At 36.8% G+C, this 21,615-nt stretch overlaps 2 protein-coding genes across 7 annotated transcripts in view; one reads left to right on the top strand and one right to left on the bottom strand.

The window, feature by feature from the left end:
• Positions 1-10,808, bottom strand: part of sugct (succinyl-CoA:glutarate-CoA transferase) — an 87,160-nt gene extending 76,352 nt beyond the window's left edge. For 2 of the 5 annotated variants that reach the window (XR_013788294.1, XM_079487789.1), the window contains exons 1-8: positions 10,461-10,635; positions 10,076-10,121; positions 9,881-9,954; positions 9,413-9,498; positions 9,264-9,314; positions 8,914-9,034; positions 3,872-3,963; positions 2,932-3,075 (exon numbers count right to left, since the gene is read on the bottom strand). Coding sequence is in view for 4 of the 5 variants with exons in the window: in XM_079487789.1 (XP_079343915.1) it covers positions 2,932-3,075; positions 3,872-3,963; positions 8,914-9,034; positions 9,264-9,314; positions 9,413-9,498; positions 9,881-9,954; positions 10,076-10,121; positions 10,461-10,578 (732 nt within the window). In the remaining variant the exon portion in view is untranslated. Of the gene's footprint in view, positions 1-2,931; positions 3,076-3,871; positions 3,964-8,913; positions 9,035-9,263; positions 9,315-9,412; positions 9,499-9,880; positions 9,955-10,075; positions 10,122-10,460 lie in introns of all 5 variants that reach the window. The other 3 variants (XM_079487790.1, XM_079487792.1, XM_079487791.1) reach the window with 3 other exon arrangements.
• A 993-nt stretch (positions 10,809-11,801) lies between these two features.
• On the top strand, positions 11,802-20,777 carry gyg1b (glycogenin 1b). Of its 2 annotated transcripts, XM_079487623.1 has the most exons (7): positions 11,802-11,935; positions 12,873-13,008; positions 13,312-13,486; positions 13,722-13,884; positions 18,357-18,483; positions 19,085-19,298; positions 19,458-20,777. In XM_079487623.1, exons 1-7 carry the CDS (start codon positions 11,929-11,931, stop codon positions 19,596-19,598), a joined length of 963 nt encoding a protein of 320 aa, XP_079343749.1. In that variant the 5' UTR covers positions 11,802-11,928; the 3' UTR covers positions 19,599-20,777. The 2 variants fall into 2 exon arrangements, with proteins under 2 accessions (XP_079343749.1, XP_079343748.1); XM_079487622.1 differs by lacking the exon at positions 11,802-11,935 and having other exon boundaries at positions 12,742-13,008.
• Positions 20,778-21,615: the final 838 nt, after the last annotated feature.

Below are 21,615 nucleotides of genomic sequence, written 5' to 3'. Positions count from 1 at the left end.
AACTCTGGTTTGGTCGAAATAAACAGTGCATTTCCAATGCATTTCTGTTTCAATAATCCTTAATCTTTAGTATGAGTTTTCTCTGCTTAGTCTGTGCCAAAGCAATACAGCAAGTGCTTTCGAGATGCATTTCTCATTCTACAGAACATAAAAACAGTTATTTTGTGCTGTGTACTGATATTTATTAGGACCTCACTGAAACAGTCAACAAAATGTTTGAAAAACATATTTTAAAGGCCCCGTGTATGAAATACAGCGGATTCTATTGTGTGGGGTTGTGATTTGCAACCGACAGCTCACTCCAACCCTCACTTTTTCATTATAAGCGCAGGGAGGCGCTGGAGGGTTGCTGTTTATTTTCCTTAGCTATATTAGGAGCTTTGTTAGCTGTATTTCGTGACTGAACGGGTGAGTGTTGTTCATCTTTGCATTCTTGTACGTTCAATTTCTTGAAATATTTCTTAAATTTACGTGGTGTTCTTCAGTGTAATGTTTTAAATGCAGATGGCTCGTTGAATCTGTTTGAATCCGGTAACACATCGAGTTTGCATGTTAGAAACAACACATCCTTAGAAACAAATGTATAGTATCATGCAATGAAAGTCGCTTTGGATAAAAGCGTCTGCCAAATGCGTATATGTAAACGCATGTGGTCAGATTGACTCGCAAACGAATGAAACAATTGAAACGAATCATTCAACCACCAAAAAAAACGCAGGATGTGAATGAGCTTTGCTGATAAATTCAGTTGGGCTAAAAATGCTAAAAGCATTGGTTGAATTAAGTTCATATGTTCTTTAAGAAAATGTATATAACTTAATAATTGTCATTTTAATCACATTTAAATGTTGTTTGTAAAGTGTTTGTTCATGCCACTTAAAGGTACGTGAGGCCTACACGTGCATTTGTGCACAAGATTATGATGGCACCACCTCCCCCTCATTTTGAGGCAGGAAAAACCCTGATGTAGATAGAAATCTGATTCGGAGGTAATAAAAACATAACGCTGCATTATGTAAAGTCTTTGTACACCTCTGAAGACATAGCTATGTATATTATATTGCATTTCTTTCAATAAATCCTTCAAAAAACTACACACTGGACCTTTAAGTGATATGGCACACAACAACAAAAGCAATTGAAGAGATAAATGTCTTCCCTTTCTTTAAATTAGCATTAAACACATACAGTACAGATTATAAAACATTCATGATTTATTCCCGGCCGTATAGTGCACAGTGATGTATCTCAAGATGTCAGCGACACGCTTAGCAACTTCTCACACCACATTTAGTGTCACGCTTTTGACATGTTAACCACCCGCACGTGGTGCCGAACGGATGTTGACGTTTGTTAGCAATCCCTTGTATTGATGTTTTTTCCTGGGCAGAGCGGGCAGCTGGTAGTTTAGCAACGTGAATGTTTTTTTGAAGTCGCTTAGTCAAAAAGCAAAGAAAAAGGAAACACCAGGCGCATATTATTCATGATGATATTTGTATATGGTGTACCATTTTCTCATACGTGGTCAGGTATTAAACTGTCTCAAAATTTTAATTTGCTCATGAAGTACACAGTGGCACACGAGATAGCCTACTGCTACGCACAATACACATAATACATATGAATTAGCATTTAGCCTTTAGCCTGGCCATTTACCTGTGTGCCTACCACACGAGGATTGTGACAGGAATAAATTGAGCTGAGTCACTTCTTACATAAAGTTTAAGACTAGTCAGATTTGTGACTTCTGGATGACTTTTATTACCCTTAAAGTTAAATGTAATCAGTTAAGTAGAAACTTTACCTGAACTTGAGTTGATAGATAATTTAAACCAAACACAAATAAAAAAAACATTCAGCAAGACAAAACAATCCTGCTGTGAATGTATGCTGAAGTCTAGTAGCAACAATGTTTGGCTTATATTGCTCTGGAAAGATTACTTATTTAAACTGTAAAGTAAAACGTTCATGTTTTCTCTTGAGTAGTGAATGGGTCAGATTAAACTGGCTTCCAGGGATGCCATTCTTTCAAGCCAAAGAAACAAAACAAGAGCCGTCTTGTTTAATTTAAAATGTTTGTTTCGTCTATTGGACGAGAGACAAGGAAAACAAATGTCTTGAAATGTGAACGAGGTAGACTTCTAAAGCTGAAGATTTCATCCTTCTGACTGAATTAAGAATAAGATGCATCAAATGTCAGTTTCATAGCCTTATCACAACCATATCAGCAATTCAGTAACGCTCATGAATGTCATTCATTTATTGTAATAATTATTACAAGGATTGTGATTTCTGAGACACAGCCAGCTCATGTTAGACTCTCTTCAGCCTGCCTGAATGAGCCCTTACATTTTCTTCATAAGATAGAAGATTACCCAACCTAGATTACCCAATTTCCTACACAGATACCTAACAATTAATTGTATAAATGAACATGAAATATATGTGTTTTGAGTTATTTTATTAGATAGCACTTTGGACATGGGGCAGTTAATATATTAGGATTGTATATTATACTGGCTTTAACTGTGTCCTGTCTCACTTAATAACACCCTGATCTATACGACTAAATATAATCATTTGTGACCATTTAATTGTGTGCTAAGGAAATCATATTTTATTAACTTTGTACTTATTATAGTATCTGAAATGTGTACCATGTTGTTTTATTCATTTTTTTATTTATTTTTATTTTTATTTTTTCTCTCGTCTTGTATTAATTAATACATGTGGAAAAATTATGCCAAATTGATTGATAATGATGTATAAAGGGTAGGCTTAATAAGCAGAGGCTTCAGCCTACACCTTTTTCGGTTATTATGTATAGCTTTATTTTTATGAGTGATTATCTGTGAGGAGTCTGAGGACCGAAATAAAATCTTATGTTATGTTATGTCTTATGTAAACTTTAATAAATTGATTATTTCTTACCTGTGAAGACAGCAGATTGCAGTCTATGTGAAGTCCTCGTCCTGTTCTCTGTCTCTGGAGCAAAGCAGCCATGATGGCTCCATGAGTGTACAAACCAGTGGCCAGATCTGTCATAGCCACACCTGGCCTGACCGGGTCTCCATCCTTAAAACAGAAACATTTGTGAAGACGAGATAATACTGTTTAAATATAATGTAATGTTAGTGTAATCCTTAATATACAGATACAATATCATGTAAGCCATTTGTAGGCGAATTTCCTGAACAGTCCTGACTTTTTACACGATTGAAAAGTGCAGTTTTCTTTCCTGTCTTAAAGTATTTCTTTCAGACAGAGAAACTTTGACGTGGAACATGTAAGAAAGGTTCTTTCGATTATTGTAAGGGATAGTTCACCCAAAAATCATGACTTACTTTCTTCTACAAAACACAAAAATAGTTATTTTGAAGAATGTTGGTAACCAAACAACACGGAAGCCCATTGACTTCCATTGTATGAACACAAAACTACTGAGACATTTCTTAAATATCTTCTTTTGTGTTCCACAGAAGAAAGAATCAAATTCTTCATTTAAATTTAGCATTTTACTATTTTCAATTTGTTCCTGTTACAACTATAAATAATAATAATAATAATATCATAATAATATTACCATGACCAATTTGATTTCCCCATTATCATATCAAAAACAATCTAGAACAGAATTGATTATTTTTCATCGGCCGTCTGCAATATCGGTTTATTTTTTATAGTATATGCCTGGACAGCCCAGCATCGCTTTGGTGCCCTTATGCACCCTCAAACTTGGCGGCACTATCAGTTTTCAAGTCAGCATTTGGACAAATATATTTGAAATCTTTTTTCTAGAAAATCTGTTGATGTTAGCGGTGCAAAAATGACCCACTTGACCATTTTAACCTAATCAGATCATTTGCCTCACCTCCGGACCGGTAATATGCATCATACCAGACACTGCAGACGCAATGGAGTCATAGCCAGGCTTGTGTGACTCGGGGCCTGTCTGTCCGTATCCTACATAAATCAACACACATTGATATTGATTATCAGTGGGGAGGATTATCAGACAAAAAAGTGACGTGCACTATTGCGAAACTCGATCATGGCAACCTAAAAATCTCCTGCATATTTCTGTGTGGCCGATATGGGCTAAGTTGGACCGTGTGCCGTTCTGAGAAATCTACAGCTGAGAACAGACGTCAAGTGCAAGGGTGGGCAAAGATCAGATTGCATTTGTATTATCATTGTTGCAGTCAGATTAATTCGGTTCTTAGAAGTCCACTGGAGCTCTAAGACTCTAGAGGTAAACATCTATGGCTGTGTTTATTTGCCTGGCAGTGATTACAGTGGCTTAAGGAAAATCTATCATGCCCTAGTAAGAAAATAGCAATCTTCTAGCCAGAGTTTGTGTAATAAGAGTATCACTACATTGAAAAACCCCTGACCCGAGTATTAAACCTTTGTGCTTTGACACATCATTAATCTAATTTTACAGACCAATTTAACTTCTCAATATTTAATAAACATTTGAAATGAAAATAAATAAAAGACAAATGAGTTTTCACTCATTTTTTAATTGCAGGTGGGCATTTCTTGCTACAGATGTTATTATGCTATGCTAAGGTCTTCTGAGAAGGTTTAAGTGCACTCCTATATGGTTAGGGTGTAATAAGTGGTTGTAAGGCACACTAGCCCACATTCTTAAAGACATTGTGGTGCCAAGGTATTCCTAAACCCTTCCTTCAATGTGTTTTAACAGTTGGAAATTGGTTCTTTGAATAAAAATGGTGTGTTAAAAATGAAAGGTCCAGTGTATGAAATTTAGAGGCGTCTAGTGGTGAGGTTGTGAACTGCAACCAACGGCTCACTCCACCCATCCCTTTTGAAGTATTACGGTGGCTCTCACAGGACAAGGATGTCATCACGTTTTCGTTTCTTTGCCGAAGGAGATGACGGTTTTTTCAAAATGCGCTCTGTAGAGCAGTTTTTCGTTAAGGGCTACTGTAGAAACAACGTGTTGAATTCCATGTAAGGGGACCCGCGCTGTATTTAGATCTTCTTTAGCTGCTACTTTAGCCTAAATCTTTACACTAGCGATCAATCTTCAAACTTGCCATAGTATATCACACATCAGCTGTTATTAGTCAACAATCTAAAGAATACGACTGTTAACAATCCTGAATCCGCTTATCAAACGTAACACAGTTCCTCCCCTGCCAATTCTGAGACACAGTGTGAAAGGCATCCGATGCCAAACCTCAGCACAATCGGGTGTGGGGGGCCCATTTAATGAAGGACACATGCTGAAAATAACTTGCGTTCTCAGACGCCACTTAATTCGCTGTAAAGAAATGAAACCCCGATAATAAAAACGAAACAGTCTGTTTCTGTAGCTTCTGTGGAGCGGGGAGCGTCACAGAGACGTGAAACGTCTGTGTACTAACCTCACATTCTTATTTCGTTACCTCAACAAGATAGTGTGTGTATTGCCCGAAAACATCCATTCCATTTCTGCAGGGACCATAAGAGACGTGATGTACTCTTGATAAATACAGCATTAACAATTTATACATAAAGTGAGATTTATTGTATTACTTTTATTCTGACATTGCTGTATGATGGTTCCATCAATGTGTTTACCATTTAGTCTATATAATTATATACTCTCATACATTACGTCTCAAAGAAACGACTGGTTTTGCTCACGTGATGGAATTGTTAGTAAATGCAGAGGTGACCTGGTTTAAACCAAAAGTAGCCAAAAGACACAATCCACTAACTAAACAAGCATTATAGATGAGGAAAACCGATAAGAGACTCAAGCACGGTGTGTACCAGACGTTCCAATCAAAGCATTGCGTTCTACTGGGTCATCCAAAAACCCAGACCTCTCCGAAATCACTACAGTTGGCCAGGAGACATATAATTGCTGCATACATTTTTTCCTCTGACACATGGAAGAACATTTCAAGCATATTACAAGCACACTTAATACTTCACCCCTTGAGGAATAAGAGAAAACTTGAACAACCTTTCACATAAAAAATTACTTCTAACCCTACCCGAGCCAAATTTAAGTCATCGTTGCGGCAGCCATGGCAAATCCCATGATCTGCACAAGAGTTTCCTCACCACACTCATGTCAACGTTTGATTCATCTCCCCGTGTTTTTGGAGCAAAACGCCAATTACATCTCGTATCGAAGGCATATTCAGGCTGCCAAGTAATGGCTTTATTCCTCCTTGGGGAACAGCATGAGCAATCACAATGTATAGGTTAGGCTTCCTGACTAATTTCAGTCAAAATAAAAAATGGGTCACTCCCAAATTGCTACTGGATCACAGTGGTGCCCCCATCAGAACTGAAGCAATAAACCAGAAGATGTCTGTAAATCAACTGACGGCATGCCACTGCAAGGCCCATTGCAAATAAATTAGACAAGACTGAAGGACGACAATGGCGTGTGACATACAAACCAGGCATAAATGAATAGCTTCCTTAGTCTTGATTGTGCTTTTCAATGAATCACATGTGCTGGTGCAGGAGACTGGGAATTATATTTTCCTAAGACTGAGAGTTAAAGGCCTGGCTGCATGCAACAGAAGACTTCCAGCTCAGACTCCAACAGTTACAACGTAACGCAACATTTTAAACTTCGATCAAATTATTATATAATTATTATAGTAACACAAAACTTGTTGTCCCAAGTAATAAGATGTGTTCAGTTAAGGACAACCACATTAATGAGTGCAGTTGAAAATGACCAGTGAAGTAGGAATACACCTATTTGTGCCAGTACTGCTTTAAAAGTAATGAGAGAATCCATTTGTACCCCGCTCGTGGAAAGCGGCTGTTACGCCCGCTGAGATCCGACAACCACATTTTCATTTTGGGTCAGCACAAGTTCACAATGATGTTCCCGGTTGCAAAACACGAGCAAAATAACAAAGATGAAAAGTATCTGTTTTGTCAGGCAGACATGTCTTCAGTTTGATAAATGTGATCTACATGCCTTGGGAAAAGAGTTTAACGGTACATCTCTCCATTTTCATACAAAAGAATTGAGAACAGTCTGGGAATTATAATTCATACTTCACAATCACTTCTGGAGAACTTCAATGAACCACAATAATGGACACGAAGGGACTTTTGATAACAATACTGTAAAGATCATCTTCAAAGCCAATCCTGATCTGCACAGGTATTGGGAACTCAAAGCTGTATTACGCCAAATTATTTTCTTTGTTTTACAAAAATACAGCCAAATGAACTTTTTGTCCGGATAAATGAAAAACCACTTGTTGAAACTAAGCATTCAAGAATAGCTTCAGACTCAAGAAGACATCAGAAAATCTTTCAAAGGAGGGAAATTAAACAACACAGGACGAGCACAATAAATCATTCCAATTTAACTGTCCTCCATCCACAATTTAATGAAGTCTTGTGGGTAACACCTCCACATCTTTGTAAGCAGTGAGAGACATGGGAATTTGGCTGTGATTTGTGATGTTAAAATCTTCAGTCTTTGTGTGCGTTTCATTGCTAACCACAGGAGATGCCACTACAGTGTTGACACAATGTCACAACTTGTATGAAATGTATGAGCAATGCCAGCATGGGACTACCGTTTGACTCAACCTTCATGAATCAAACACAGCACTACCGCTTTGCAAAGTTTATAAGAAATAGTTGTTTTGGTGTGTATAGATTTCATAAGTTTTTATTTCAAAACAGAATAGGGGATTTTTCAGCATTATTAAATCCAGATGCAAATAAAAACTTTAGGTTTGAACAAAACTGACCCATTTGTATTCACAGGCCTGGGTTCAAGACAAAAGATGAACCAGAATTTCTTCACATTCAAAGCAAAAACTCTCTGTACGAATAACTGCTTGTACAGCCAGGTGATGGTTTCACGTCAGCTCTGGATCTACAGCGTCCTGAGAAATGAAAGAGGTGTAACCGTGTCCCGAACCCCGATTTCCTTATCAAGTCTACCTGCAGGATTTATGAGAGCCTGACACGTGAAAGCAATCACTCCAGCAGCCAGCGTGGTGACAGTGCCCATCCGCTTCAGATTAGTGTGGCTACAGAACTATTTTCAAGAGTTCAGAGTTGCTTCCTTTATGAGCGTGACTTAAAAAAATAGACTGTAAAGTAAATTGGCCTTTTCATAAGGAACATGCAACTAAAAACAAGCATTTGTGGGTTACAAGCAGGGCAGATTCCAAACACCACAGATATGTCAACAATTCAAATATAAATATAACTAGAGACGTAAATGTCATTAAAGATTTCTCTTTCATTTCTTTTTTTATTTACTCATGTTACAGCTTGTGCTGCTCTACATAATAAAATAGAAAATACTATGCAGACTACAACTGCGCAAATTTAATTTAAAGTGATAGTTCACCCAAAAATGGAAATTGTGTCATCGTTTATTCACCCTCATGTTATTTTAAACCTGTATGACTTTCATTCTTTAGCAGAACACAAAAGAAAATATTTAGAAGAATGTTGGTAATCAAACAACATTGACCCCAATTGTTAAGAGACATTTCTCAAAATATCTTCTTTTGTGTTCCAAAGGATCATACCTGTTTTGAACAACATGAGGGTGAATAAATGACTGCATTTTTATTTTTTAGTGAACTTTCCCTTTATGTTATTTTATTTTTATTACATTTTATAACATAATGTTGCCAATGCAAGTCTCTATCGTGATCTTAGGATGTTGTTGCCAGGGCTTGTCTGTTGCTAAGTTGTTCTAACTAGCTGTTCGCTCATAGCTGTTGCTAAGACGTTCAGGGTGGTGGCTTATCGCCTGCCATTCTAAAACTGTACATCACCTGCCTCTCTTTCACATACCACACGATTTGAGTCATGTCTGTAGTACAATGTGCTATACATGGGTTTTTTTTCTTTAACTAAAAATACTGAATTGTGAAATAGCAGATGAGATACCTGAGATAGAGCAATAGATCAGCTGAGGGGCCACTTCTCTCAAATCCTCGTACCCAAGTCCCATCTCATTTAGTTTCCCAGGCAAGTAATTCTCCACCAGAACATCGCACACTTTGGCAAGCTAACGTGAGATAAAAGTAAAACATGATATATTACATTCATGCACATTTGCCAGAAACTTTGATATATTATGTTATATAAGAGAGTATAATTAAGGTATACAGTTTATAAGTTGTGCTTTTACTGGGACACGCGTGAGATTGAATTTGTAAGCGCTATGGGGCTGGGGTCTGTAATGCATATAAAAAACAAATGTTATGAAATACCAATAAAATGAATGAAAGTTTTACCTCAGTTACAAGCTTGGTCCCATTTGGATCTTTAAGATTAACAGCAATGCTCTACGAGAAAGATCCCAAAAGCAGAATTTTGAGAATTTATGAGTTTACAGTATCTTGGGTTACAAACAACTGACAGGAAGCTATATTTTATTTACTACCTTTTTATTTCTGTTGACACTCAGAAAATAAGCACTCTCTTCACCCACAAACGGAGGTCCCCACGCTCTCGTGTCATCTCCTGAACCTGTCACGTACAGTACACAGATCTGACTTTACATTTTGTGGAGAAAGATAATCTACTTCAGCACAGACAAGAGAGATGTAAACACATCATAACATTTACAGTAACTGTAAATGTGTGACATCTACTGAAATAATTAATGGTATTACAATGCAGCCATTTAACATAAAACAGCACTACCCAAACTTGCTCTAAAAGCATGTTTGATTAAACAATTTTATGTCCTTGCAAATAAACATGAAGGCACATTAAACATTATGCGAAGCTAATATAGTGTTATTCAAACATAAGATCTCTATTCTAATGACTACCTATAGAGGTTTGGCATTCAAATCCTTAAACAAACTTTGCTGTTGCTAATGACGTATCTTACCAAATCACTTACCTGGCCGTTCAACTTTTATCACCTCTGCCCCCACATCTCCTAATATCATAGTAGCAAAAGGTCCCGCCAGTACTCTACGTGTAATAATGATATTTGTTAAATAAGCAGCAAAGCGGATGACTCTTGATGCTTAAACTTGTACAGTATGCGGTTGCATATCATAACTCAATTCATATCACTGAACTCATCATATACCTTGTCAGATCTAAGACTTTGACGCCATCTAGTGGTTTTATCTGGTCTTGACGTGGTTTAAAAAGAGAAAACAGTCAACATAACTTAATAAATAATAAAATTAGTAATCAATTAAGTTGGTCTATAGAGTGATATAAAACATTGACTGGTTATGTCGAAAACATCTTGCTCATTTCAATCTGCTCATATTTAAACTGTATTGCTATTTTATGATGATTGTTTACACGTGTGTATACTTTATAAATCAAATAATAAATAAGCAATGAAAACTCAAACAAGTTCACTGATAAGGTTTAGCACGCACATCAGCGTTACGTCTGCGTTCATGCGTGCGCGTCCCCTTTAACAGTTAAAAACAGACTGTTTAATACGTCATAACATCTACCTTGCGGCTCGGCAGTAAAGGGTCTTCTTATTTTCACACTCTTGGTGATAATGGGTTGGAGAAAGGGCAAAATTCTGCTTGAATGGGGGAAAAATCTTGTGACCGCACTCCCCGACATGTTGACGTTACGTTTAAAGCGCTCCGTCTACGAAAGCCCCGCCTTCACGCGTTACGTAAGGATGAAACGCTACAAAACATTACATTATAAATATCTTCTGACGTCAGTGACCCATGTTAAATCTTCGTGGGACAGCACTGCATATGTTCGACAAGATTTAAAGCACATAAGCCTTCTCTGTTATAAAGCCTTAAGTCACGATTTCAATGACATGTCTCACACTGTAGTGTAAATCATCCAGGATTGGTTGAGCTTCTTCTGGTTGAGCTGCACTTTGAACGCATGCGCAGTTAATCGCAGCTCCAAATCTACCCTAAAGCATTCATTTAATGAATGTTAAATGTATTAACATCTGAATAATTTGATGTTTTTTTTCCTATTTAACATGTTGAATCAACATTAAATATAAACATACGCATATACAAATATTTTTACATATAAAACATAACCTCTGGACTTCTTATTTCCATCATTCACATACTTGTTTTAATATATAACTTATTAATGAACATAATTATTGAACAACATTTTTTGTTGATGTTTTATGTATTCTTAATCTTTTTAACAAAAATGTAATTAACGAAAAAAGAAAGATGAGTAGCAGAAATTTGTTTAATGTTTGTACACTTGAAACGATATCTCCTGTCCAGTACGTACGATATCTAATTTTTTTTACTTATTCTTATTTAATATTAAATAAGAATAAGTAAAACAAATATATATATATATATATATATATATATATATATATATATATATATATATATATATATATATATATATATATATATATATATATGTATATGTATATGCAGATTACCACAAACTATCCAGCAGGTGTCCCAATAAACAACTAAATTAAACGACAGAACCAGTATCATACATATGAGCACCATTAGACAACTCTTTATAACATTTTAGTATTGTTGTGTAATATTTGCTGACAAACAGTCTCAAACAGTCTGTTTTGGGCCAATTGAAAACAGATTATACAAATGGTCATTCGAATTCTTCATAAAAAAATCAAATAACTAACTTCAAACTATGCAATATTAAAATACGAATAAAACTGTAAAATAATACATGTGATTGTATAAAAATCCTTCTGCGCATTCAATCGTTTCTAACCTAAAAACCTTGCAGGTATAGTAACATAGTGAAAGCCACACCCCTGCATGAATGCACCAATGGTGGGCGTGTCCGCTTGAGCTCTTTTTGGTCACATGACTCGCAGTTACGTGTAGAAAGTGCAGGATGATATAAATTGGCTCAGTCTCTTTAATTGAAGCCAAGCTGCTATCTTAGGGGGGACCGAGCTACAAAGTAGCTTTGATTTTGCAAATATCAATCATGTCAGGTATGTGACGATACATACACAGAACGGATGAAGTTTAAATAGAAAGGACCTCAGTAGCACCTGTTAATAGCAGTAAAATGTTGTTTAAATAACATGTATGTATGTCCTAAATAGAGCGACCAGAATGTTAATTGTATTGATCATATTCATATTTCATTAGGTTGAGATGCAGTTTTCGTAATTTTGGTTTATATTTGCATGCATGTCTTGCGAGCATCGGAACTGAGACATGTCTTCGCAATGCAGATTTTTGAAGCAGCTGCAAGTCTAGACCGTCTATCATCTCTCTGCAGCAGCATGCGTCGTTGCGCAGACATCGCCTCCAAGTTGCCTACATTCAGTTTTGATGCGAATATTTTTGTAGTTGTCTACAGCATACAAATGTTTGCGCAGTCAGCTTATGCGATGCAATCCATTATCGCTATGAACTCCTTTGTGCTGTGCTCGTGTTCACGATAGTGTGTTGGTCATGTAAAGTTATAACAAGTTTAGCTCTGTACTGTTATTGAATAATTTCTACACTTATTTGTGTGTAAGGTGTAATGCGAATACAATGGCTTAAGGTAGGCAACATCGGGGATTGTATCTGTAAATTTCGTTGCCTTGATGTTTCATGTGTCAGACCCCCTCAAAGAGAGATTTAAGGTTAAAGATTTAAGGTTGAAGATTGAACCAATTAAAAACATTGTGAAAAACATAATGACTACGGATCATGGTTCTTTTTGACAGAATACTGCTTATATACAGTTATTGCTATATATAAATGCTACAGCGTGAGAACACAGTAGATATAACAATTTAAAGGGAGTGCCACCATAGATGTAGAACTCAATCGTGTTGCCTACTTTCATTACTTAGCAAGATAATGCAAAATCAAATTCATTAAACACAGTATGTCAGTCGACATGTTTTGTAATGTTTCCCATTTCCTTCACAGAACAGGCATTTGTCACCTTAGCCACAAATGATAGCTATGCAAAGGGAGCTATGGTGCTTGGGAAATCCCTTAGGAACCACAAGACTTCAAAAAAGCTGGTGGTGCTCATTGGACCTCGTGTGTCGGATCAATCCAGGTACAAAACAGAGGATGTTTACTAACACGTACAGTATGTGTTAAATGTCATGTATAGCACAAATATTGATCTTCTCAACTCACTTGCATATGTTGTCTCACTTTAAAAAGAACACAATAATGTCGAGCATGCTATAAGCTCAGGTTGCATTGTGAGTTTTAATAAAATGCAGACCAATCAATTCCAAAGCATTTAATTGAGCATTTGCAGTTTAATACAACATGTTAATTATGGATGTTTCAGACAAAAACACCTTTTAGGTTTAGGTGATTAACAGTTTTTATCTTTTTTTTCATCTCGTAGGTCTGTGCTTCATAAGATCTATGATGAAGTCAGGCTGATGGATGTGATGGACAGTGGTGACACAGCACATTTGGCCATGATGAAGAGACCTGATCTTGGTGTCACATTTACCAAACTGCACTGCTGGACACTCACAGACTACTCTAAATGCGTCTTTATGGATGCAGACACGTTGGTGAGTATTACGCACATAAATCAATAGTAATTTTACACTATTAATTGATAGCATTAAACTTAACATGAAACACAATCCATTACTTCCATTTGTCAATAAAACTTGTTCCATGAGTAAATAAATAAAGACATAAAAGTATGCATCGGAAATCAAGTGGATCATGATTACGGTGTTATCCTGGTGGAAATGATAATGAAAAGATTTGTGGTACAGTGGCTATAATTTGCTCTTGTAGGTTGTGTCAAACATAGATGAGCTGTTTGACAGAGAGGAGCTGTCTGCAGCGCCGGATCCAGGCTGGCCCGATTGCTTTAACTCTGGTGTGTTTGTGTTCCGGCCGTCTAATGAAACCTACCGCAAACTTCTCCACTACTGCACAGAGCACGGCAGCTTTGATGGTGAGTAAACCATCATTATTATTCGTTTCTCTGTGTTAAATGAATTTCAGTGCATTAACCGTTGACCCAGAATGTTTAGGATACAAGTTTAATAAGAACTTTGTCATCAGCATATGTGGCATGTTGAAATAAATGCAAAATCATTTCGGAAAGTTTTATATTATAGTCAAAATCCAGCATTATATCCACCGTTTATATAACATTATCCACCCAAATGCAGTGAACAGACAAACACAGCTAAACTTTGCGAACATAGTGCCCTTCTCTCTCTCTCTCCTGCACACAAGTGAAAGAGACTTGTGCGTATGCTCCTTCTCTCGCTCTCCTTGGTTGATGCTTTTTCCGGAAGAATTGTCCAATAAGGGACTAAGAAAAGTTGTTATGTAACGATTTTTCATGTTCGAAAAAAACTTTTTGAAACCTGTACGAACACTGGGGGAGTGTATCGAGCACAGAAATACTATGTAATATGTCCAATAGTTTTTTGACAAGTTGACCGCTTTAATGTTTAATATCTTTTAACAAACACTCATGTAATCCAAGCTGTTGTTGATCAGTTTACAAAGGGCAGTCATCATTCCAGCTCTCCATTACGTGTGAAATGTCTCTGAAGATGAGTACACACCCAATATTTTGACATGTGTTCATTTTACACGCAGTGTCAGTAATAATTAAAGGGCCTTTTCACATCTGCATCACTAAATTTATCAAGCGAATATACACAACAGAGCCTCGCAGATATTGCCCAACACAAAATGTTCATAGGCCTAGGAGGAGGAATTTGGCCGAGGCTAGCTCTACAAACAAAAACCCATTCAAGGCAAGTCCCCTTTTTCTTGTTTTTAAGAGCCAATGGCTATTTTTCTACAGCCACGTCTTGGCAGCGTTGCTTGTTGTGCAACTTTTATGGGTTTCGCTTGGCCAACAGAAGGAGAGCAGGCAACGTATTCGATAAGAAGACGAATAATGCTTAACACATGCCAGCTCGTATAGATGACTGAAAGGAAAATAATTTCAGCCGGGCAGTTGGATTCATCACAGATTATTTTGGCCATGTTTTCACCCCAGCGAGACAGTGGACTCATTCTTGTGGATCTGGCTGTGAGTTTGAACGTGACCGACGAGGAACCAATTGGATTGCAGGATTTTGGGGGTGGGATCTGGGGAGCTCTGAGATGAATTGAGGCTGCTTACTTTATGGAGACTGGAACCTCTTCAAAACACTGTACATCATGCTTTTGCTATTCTACAAGAGCCAAGGACTCATTTGGGCTTTCATATAAATGCTACAGTGTCTTGTCAAGGGGGACCAAAGAAAGTCTATTTAGTCTATTTTTACCTGTGGTGGCTTTGAAGTGACCACTCGCTCTCCTCATTTCAACAGCACATCAATGCTTTAATTGTGTGGTAATTTGTAACGATTGCTTTATTTTTAGCAGGGCTAGTTTGTTTGAAGCCATAACAGGGATGACTTGAACTTCTCTTGACGTCTCATGGCACCTGCTCATACAAAATCCACAGTTATGTGGTTGTAAAGAACTGAAATTTCATTTTGTTATGTTATTTATTGCTGTGCTATAGTATTTATTTGCTAGGACGCTCTGGGGGGTTGCTATGGAGGTTGTTTACTAGCCCATGTCAGAAGTGCCAGCCCTCAAGTCCCCATGACATTCTGGTCCCATCTGTTATAAATATTAACAGCAAATGTCTCAACAAGCCATATTGCATTTCACAGCAAAAATTTTTTAAATATGTATCTTAGAGATATGGTGATTGTTTAGGTTACAGTATCTAGTCTGTTTATAACTATTGGTTGACCTGCATCAACATATACAATGTTTTAATTTTCATGTTAGATTTTGTGCTCTTATAGGATAAATCAACAGGAAATTTAAATTCAGTCATCATTTACTCACCCTCAAGTTGTTCCAAACTTGTAACAATTTCTTTGATCTAATGAACACAAAGATATTTGAAAAAAATGCAACTGACATTTCATCATCAACGACCATAGTAGGATAAATATTTTTTTCTGTTACACACAAAATGAGATATTTTTAAGAATTTAGGAAAGCAAACAGGAGCACCTTTAAGTACCATTTTTCCTACCAGTCAATGATGCCCTAGAAATGTTCTTCTAGACATCTTTCTTTGTGTGAAAGAACTAAGAAATGTATACAGGTTTGGAACGACTTGGTGGGGGGGTTAATTCATGACAGAATTCTCTTTTTTTAGGTGGAGTATCCATTTTAAGGAATAGTTCCACCAAAAAATGACTTTTTATTCATAATTGACTCATCTTATCCTAGGTATAGATGAGAAAACTACATGAGAACCTATAAGATTAATCTTTAAGACACGTAAAGCCGGAGTGCCACCATTACGTGTGTAGTTTTCTCAAACGTTTTAAAGTCTAATGCAACGTTTACACGTTAAAAGTCTAATGCGATCTTCTATCCTGGCTAAATACACACAATACATTTACTGTTTTTACTAAAAAAACATATTGTTCCGCTTTAGAAGACGCGTATAAACCCCATGAAGTCATATGGATTAGTTTCATGCCAGATATAATCACTTTTTGGAGCTTCAAACACACTAAAAAGATCTAAAGCCACTACCAAGATGGGAAAAGCGAGGACTTATTTGAAAATGACTGAAATTGTGTCCAGCTGAAGAAAGAAAGTCACATTAGGGATTCAATTTCACATTTTGGTGGACTGTTGCTTCAAGACATTCTCTGTCGGGGTTTATCTCTTTTTATACCACGGAGCTGTTGAAGTAGTACCAGATCTGTCATCTGAATTATGGTTCGATACCACTGCGCCAAGTTTAACTGAATAAGGTTGTACTGTAGCCTACTGTCCATCACTGAATAAAGATCTAACAACAAACAAAATGACACGTAATTCCCATTGTCCGAGAAGAAATAACTCAATATTTTTTTATGGACAATTTCAACAACAACATCATGTGGCAGCGCTGTGCTGGACTGTCCAGACGAAAAATGAAATCGTATACCAATCCACATGACACAATCATTGGGTTTAAGACAAAACTTAAAGCTAATCATTAAATAAATAAAGCAGTTGTTTTTGGTTATTTTCAAGTCAAAATACTGTGGAAGAGATGAACAGCCTTTAAATACAAAGCATAAACCTTTCTATGGCACTGTGGGTGCTGCTGGCACAAAAAAACTCAGTGTCATGTTTTTTCTCCAAATACTATTATGATTTTTCCAGGCTGTTGAATACGGCGAAAACAAATGTGGATACTTGGCTTTTCTGTCTAAAATAAAGCAAACGCATGCGCATATGGGCTGTGCTGTCTGCTCTCTGCTAACTACAGGCTCAAACAAAATAAAATAGTCCTATTAAATTAGCGTCCTATTTGAACTCCTGGACAAATACCTTAAAAATGTGTTCAGAACACATCAGAACAACGTGGTAACCATGGTATAAGCTGAACAATTGACTCCGGTACATTGAATTCTTATTAAACAATGCCCACCTCAAGGTTTACTGGCATCACCACCTCTTAGTTTAGTATTTGGTTCAAAATACTGTGAAACAATAACAAACATGCACTTAGTATCATGTATTATATCAAATCGTGAGCTCAGTGCATTGTTAGACCTATAATAGTCACGCTTACGTCAGCCACACCACTAACTCCTGGTGTCTGGGTCTTATACGTCAAAAAAAAATGGTGAATGTACTGTACAATAACTTCTCAGTTCAAACTTACAAACAAGCTAAATCACTTCCAGCATTGCTTGGCATCAAGAACGCTGATAAATAAAGACAAAGCTATGTTCTCTCACTCCAGCAAAGAGGTGCATGGGACTGTGAACCCAATGGGCATCTTTCCATTCACTCGGTTATTGCAGTCCTGATGACCCGAGGCCATCATGCGGTTCTGTTCTCATCTTCTGCCAATATCAGCCAACGAGAGACATGTGTGCATTCCTGCACAGTTCTGCTCATCCTCTCAAAATGAACAACTAAAGACCACAATAATGTTTATTGAGCCACCTGCATAAGGGAAGCCCCGGGGAAGGATTCTGAAGCCTTTAGTGTTAAACCAGTATGCTTTTGTGTTTTGTCCATGTTGTATTATGTGAGATGTGTTACTCAATACAGCCTATGGCTTGTGCAGAGTATTAAATAATATGCTCTTGTAGCATGCACACGACCACCCTAAGCCCCCAGGAGGTTACTTTTATGTCAATAAATGTTTTACCCACAGAGCGTGGAGTGGGTCTTTTCATTCTTTAGTTGGTATGTGTGTGTATTATATTTACATCCTAACCACTTTGCACTTTTACTTCAATTAACATGTTATTCAATTTCCTGTTAAAGTTTCTTTTGGAAAAAAACTGCCAAGATCTATGCCTATGTGATCATTCAAGTGACATTTCGATTGAGGTCATTTGTAATTAAAGAACATTTTTCTTGTCATTTGTACAACAGGAGGCGACCAAGGAGTCTTAAACGGCTTCTTCAGTGACTGGTCAACTGCTGACATCACCAAACATCTCCCTTTCATCTATAACATGAGCAGCATAGCAATCTACACTTACCTTCCAGCATTTAAACAGTAAGTAATGCTCATAAAAACTGCTTAGCACTTCACAAGTGGCCCTTCTAGTTATGACGTCGCTGTATCATTGATGTTGGCCTCTGGTGACCTTCAAGACGGGACAGTAAGAAGATCTACGTTCATTCACATGAAGACTGTACACGCTGTAACATCAGGTTACAGCCATGAAGGGCTGAAGAAGGAAGAGATACAGAGATACAATTCTTCTCACAAACTCTCAGGGGAGGTGACGGACGGACCAAAATAGAAACTTTTGGGCCTCTTTGATTAATACCGCACAGGCAAAGATGAGCTTTTTTTTAAAACACGTTTAAGAAAAAGACTTGGGATGACATTAGCATATGACAAAATGTAATATTTTGGCCCTGAAAAAAAGAATTCAATCAAACAATAACAGGTGGTCGTATTTGGTTTGTTTTTAGCAGCTAAAATGTCAGTTATATTGACGAATGTTGATTCTAAAATGACTATGAAATGAAAAGACCTTAACCCATGAAAAATCAATGAAAGGAACACAGACTTAAAATAATAAAAAATGTGCAGTCACGGCACTAAAGGACTAAAAGAAAACGTACGTTGTTTGCTCTAATGTCCTCAGATATGGCGCAAATGCAAAAGTCGTCCACTTCCTGGGGCAGATTAAGCCATGGAGCTACACTTATGACCCCAAACACAGGAGAGTCCAAGGGGAAGTCCAGGACATGACTTCTCACCACAGTTTCCTCCTGGAGTGGTGGATTCTCTACAGTAGTGAAGTCGTGCCCATGCTGCACAGAGAGTATGGAGACCTGCCCTTCCACTCCGGCTGTGAGGTAACACATCATCAGATAAACACTGCCACATCACCACGTATTAACCTTCAAACTGTGCACTATAAGCATTAATTTTCCGGGAGATTGGAAAGCCTTACTGTACAACATTGAGAGGGAAACACTATATTTAAATTTATGCTCTTGATTTTCTTTTGTCAGCAGGAGGATGTTGCACAGCACGCTCTGTCCTCCTTGACCTCAGCAGAGCGCAAGCAGAAGTGGGAACAAGGTCACGCCGACTACATGGGAATAGACTCTTTTGACAACATTCAGAAAAAGCTTGACGTTTTCCTAAAATAAAAATAAAGCAATTTAACACCATTAATCACCTACAGAATAAAAAAAAAAAAGCATGGACACATCATGTTACAGTTCCTTTGGAGCGCAAGTTCTTTCAGCTATGCAATACTGTCCCGCTGCGCTAAATATTATATTCTTTCTTTTTTATACACTGTGAAGCATTTATGAGTTGCCAGAATATCCGCCATCCCAAGCAAATTTTGGAATTTATAACGGGAGTTTTTTAGAGTTTCGGGTCACTCACCTGCCTGCTTTTTATTTCACATAGTCCTTTATATTGGCACTTTTAGGCCTCCTCTTTGAACAAACTTTGAATTGCTTTAAGAAATAATTTTCTTCAGGCATCCCAAGTTCGAGTCCTGCCTTGTGGTCCTTTTCTGATCCGGCCCCCTTCTCTCTTCCACTTCATTTCCTGTCATCTTTCTACTGTGCTGTATAGACCACTTCAGAAAATGTAAACACTGGTCCAGCAGCGCTTTAATTTTTATCATATTTTTCAATCTTATAGATGAAGAGTTTAAAAATAAAAAATAAAAAACGTTTTTATTGTGCTATTAGCTGTATTTTTGTTGTTAATATGGCTGAAATCAAAACAAAACAACTGCAGTTTGATCGAGAGTGATTGGAATGCACGACAAAAAACTTTGATTTTTGAAAAATTTTGTTATCTCATTTTGGAACCAAACTCTTCATATACAGTATAATACAATCTTAAAGATATTAGTTTAACATTTGAATTCGGCTATAAATAAATATATATTTTGTTTGAATGTTTGTGCTGTGTTTGTAACTGAAATAGGAAGTTCTTCTGGATCAGCATTGTTTAATCTTTACGAAGTCGCCTATAATTTGAGGCAAATAGCCTACAAATAAATCTTTTAAAAATAATATTGTTGCCAATCTCAGTACTTCAAACAATATTAAAATAAACATATTTTAATATTGCCTACTTTAAACCGCAGTCATACTTTTTTTTACAAACTTTCTTTTAAATCAATTATAATTATTATCTTTTTTTACCTTACAGCTGATGTTTCTGTTTTGTGAACCGTGCATATGTTGTCAAGATATCATTTCACCTTTTTTAATGTCTATTTTCTTCGTCTTTTTTATCTCTGTTTCAATTTCATCCAGTTCTACAGGGTCTCTGCATCCCTCAACTGTAAAATAAAGCCTTTTAAAAAATGAAGAGTCTTTTATTTAATTTTTTACTATTTTATATTGTAGGTGAAATCTAGGGCACTATAGAAATTCATTCTATAAATGAATGCAGTAGTGCAGAAAATAAATGTGCATAATTTAGGATTACAAAAACAAGAAAGACAATGAATTTGAGCTCTGTATCAGGGTTAAGGCGGATGAAGTTGATCAAATTAGATATAGCACCGCCACCCCGTGGATCTTGGTCGTACTGCATCCCAACATGCATTATACAGTATATTACGATGCACACAATTTAACGTGTACTCAGGGCCGGTTCTAAACATTTGAACAGTCTAAACACAACTCACAGCACCCCATCCTCCTTTTAGAATAAATTAAGTATGTTTTACACTGAAGAAATTTAACAGTTTTTCTAAAAATGTATGTTTATAACAAAAAACTGATGTAATATATTCCTAATTTATTATCGCACTCCCTCTTCAGAGTATGCAGTGATGTGAAAAATAATTTGACCCCCTTTTTTGCCTTGCTTAAATGATGCAGATCATCAAACATTTTTTATATTACTTAAAGAAAACCAGAGTAAATACAAAATGCAGTTTTCAATGATGTTATTTAGTAAGGGAAAAAACAATCCAAACATTTCTGACCCCCCTTGGTAAATCATGAATTAACTGTGATGAATTGAATAACTGAGTTGAATTTCACTAGCCACACTCAAGCCAGAACTGTCAAGAAATAACTTTAGTAGAACCTGTCTGACAAACAGAAGTAGTCTACAAGATCTCAAATAGCAACACATCATGCTCCGATCTCAAGAACAGATGAGAAACAAAGTAATTGAAATGCATCA

The sequence above is a fragment of the Barbatula barbatula genome (assembly GCF_947034865.1).
Source record: "Barbatula barbatula genome assembly, chromosome: 23".
Classification (NCBI taxonomy): Eukaryota; Metazoa; Chordata; class Actinopteri; order Cypriniformes; family Nemacheilidae; genus Barbatula; species Barbatula barbatula.
The sequence above is the reverse complement of the archived record's forward strand: the minus strand, read 5'-3'. Positions and strand labels throughout refer to the sequence as shown.

Excerpts from the sequence above, each read along its gene's own strand:
- gyg1b (XM_079487622.1), top strand. The coding sequence starts at position 12,851 with ATGTTTCCCATTTCCTTCACAGAACAGGCATTTGTCACCTTAGCCACA. Across the intron at positions 18,484-19,084 it reads TACCTTCCAGCATTTAAACA|ATATGGCGCAAATGCAAAAG; the intron begins GTAAGTAATGCT and ends TAATGTCCTCAG. Across the intron at positions 19,299-19,457 it reads CCTTCCACTCCGGCTGTGAG|CAGGAGGATGTTGCACAGCA; the intron begins GTAACACATCAT and ends TTCTTTTGTCAG.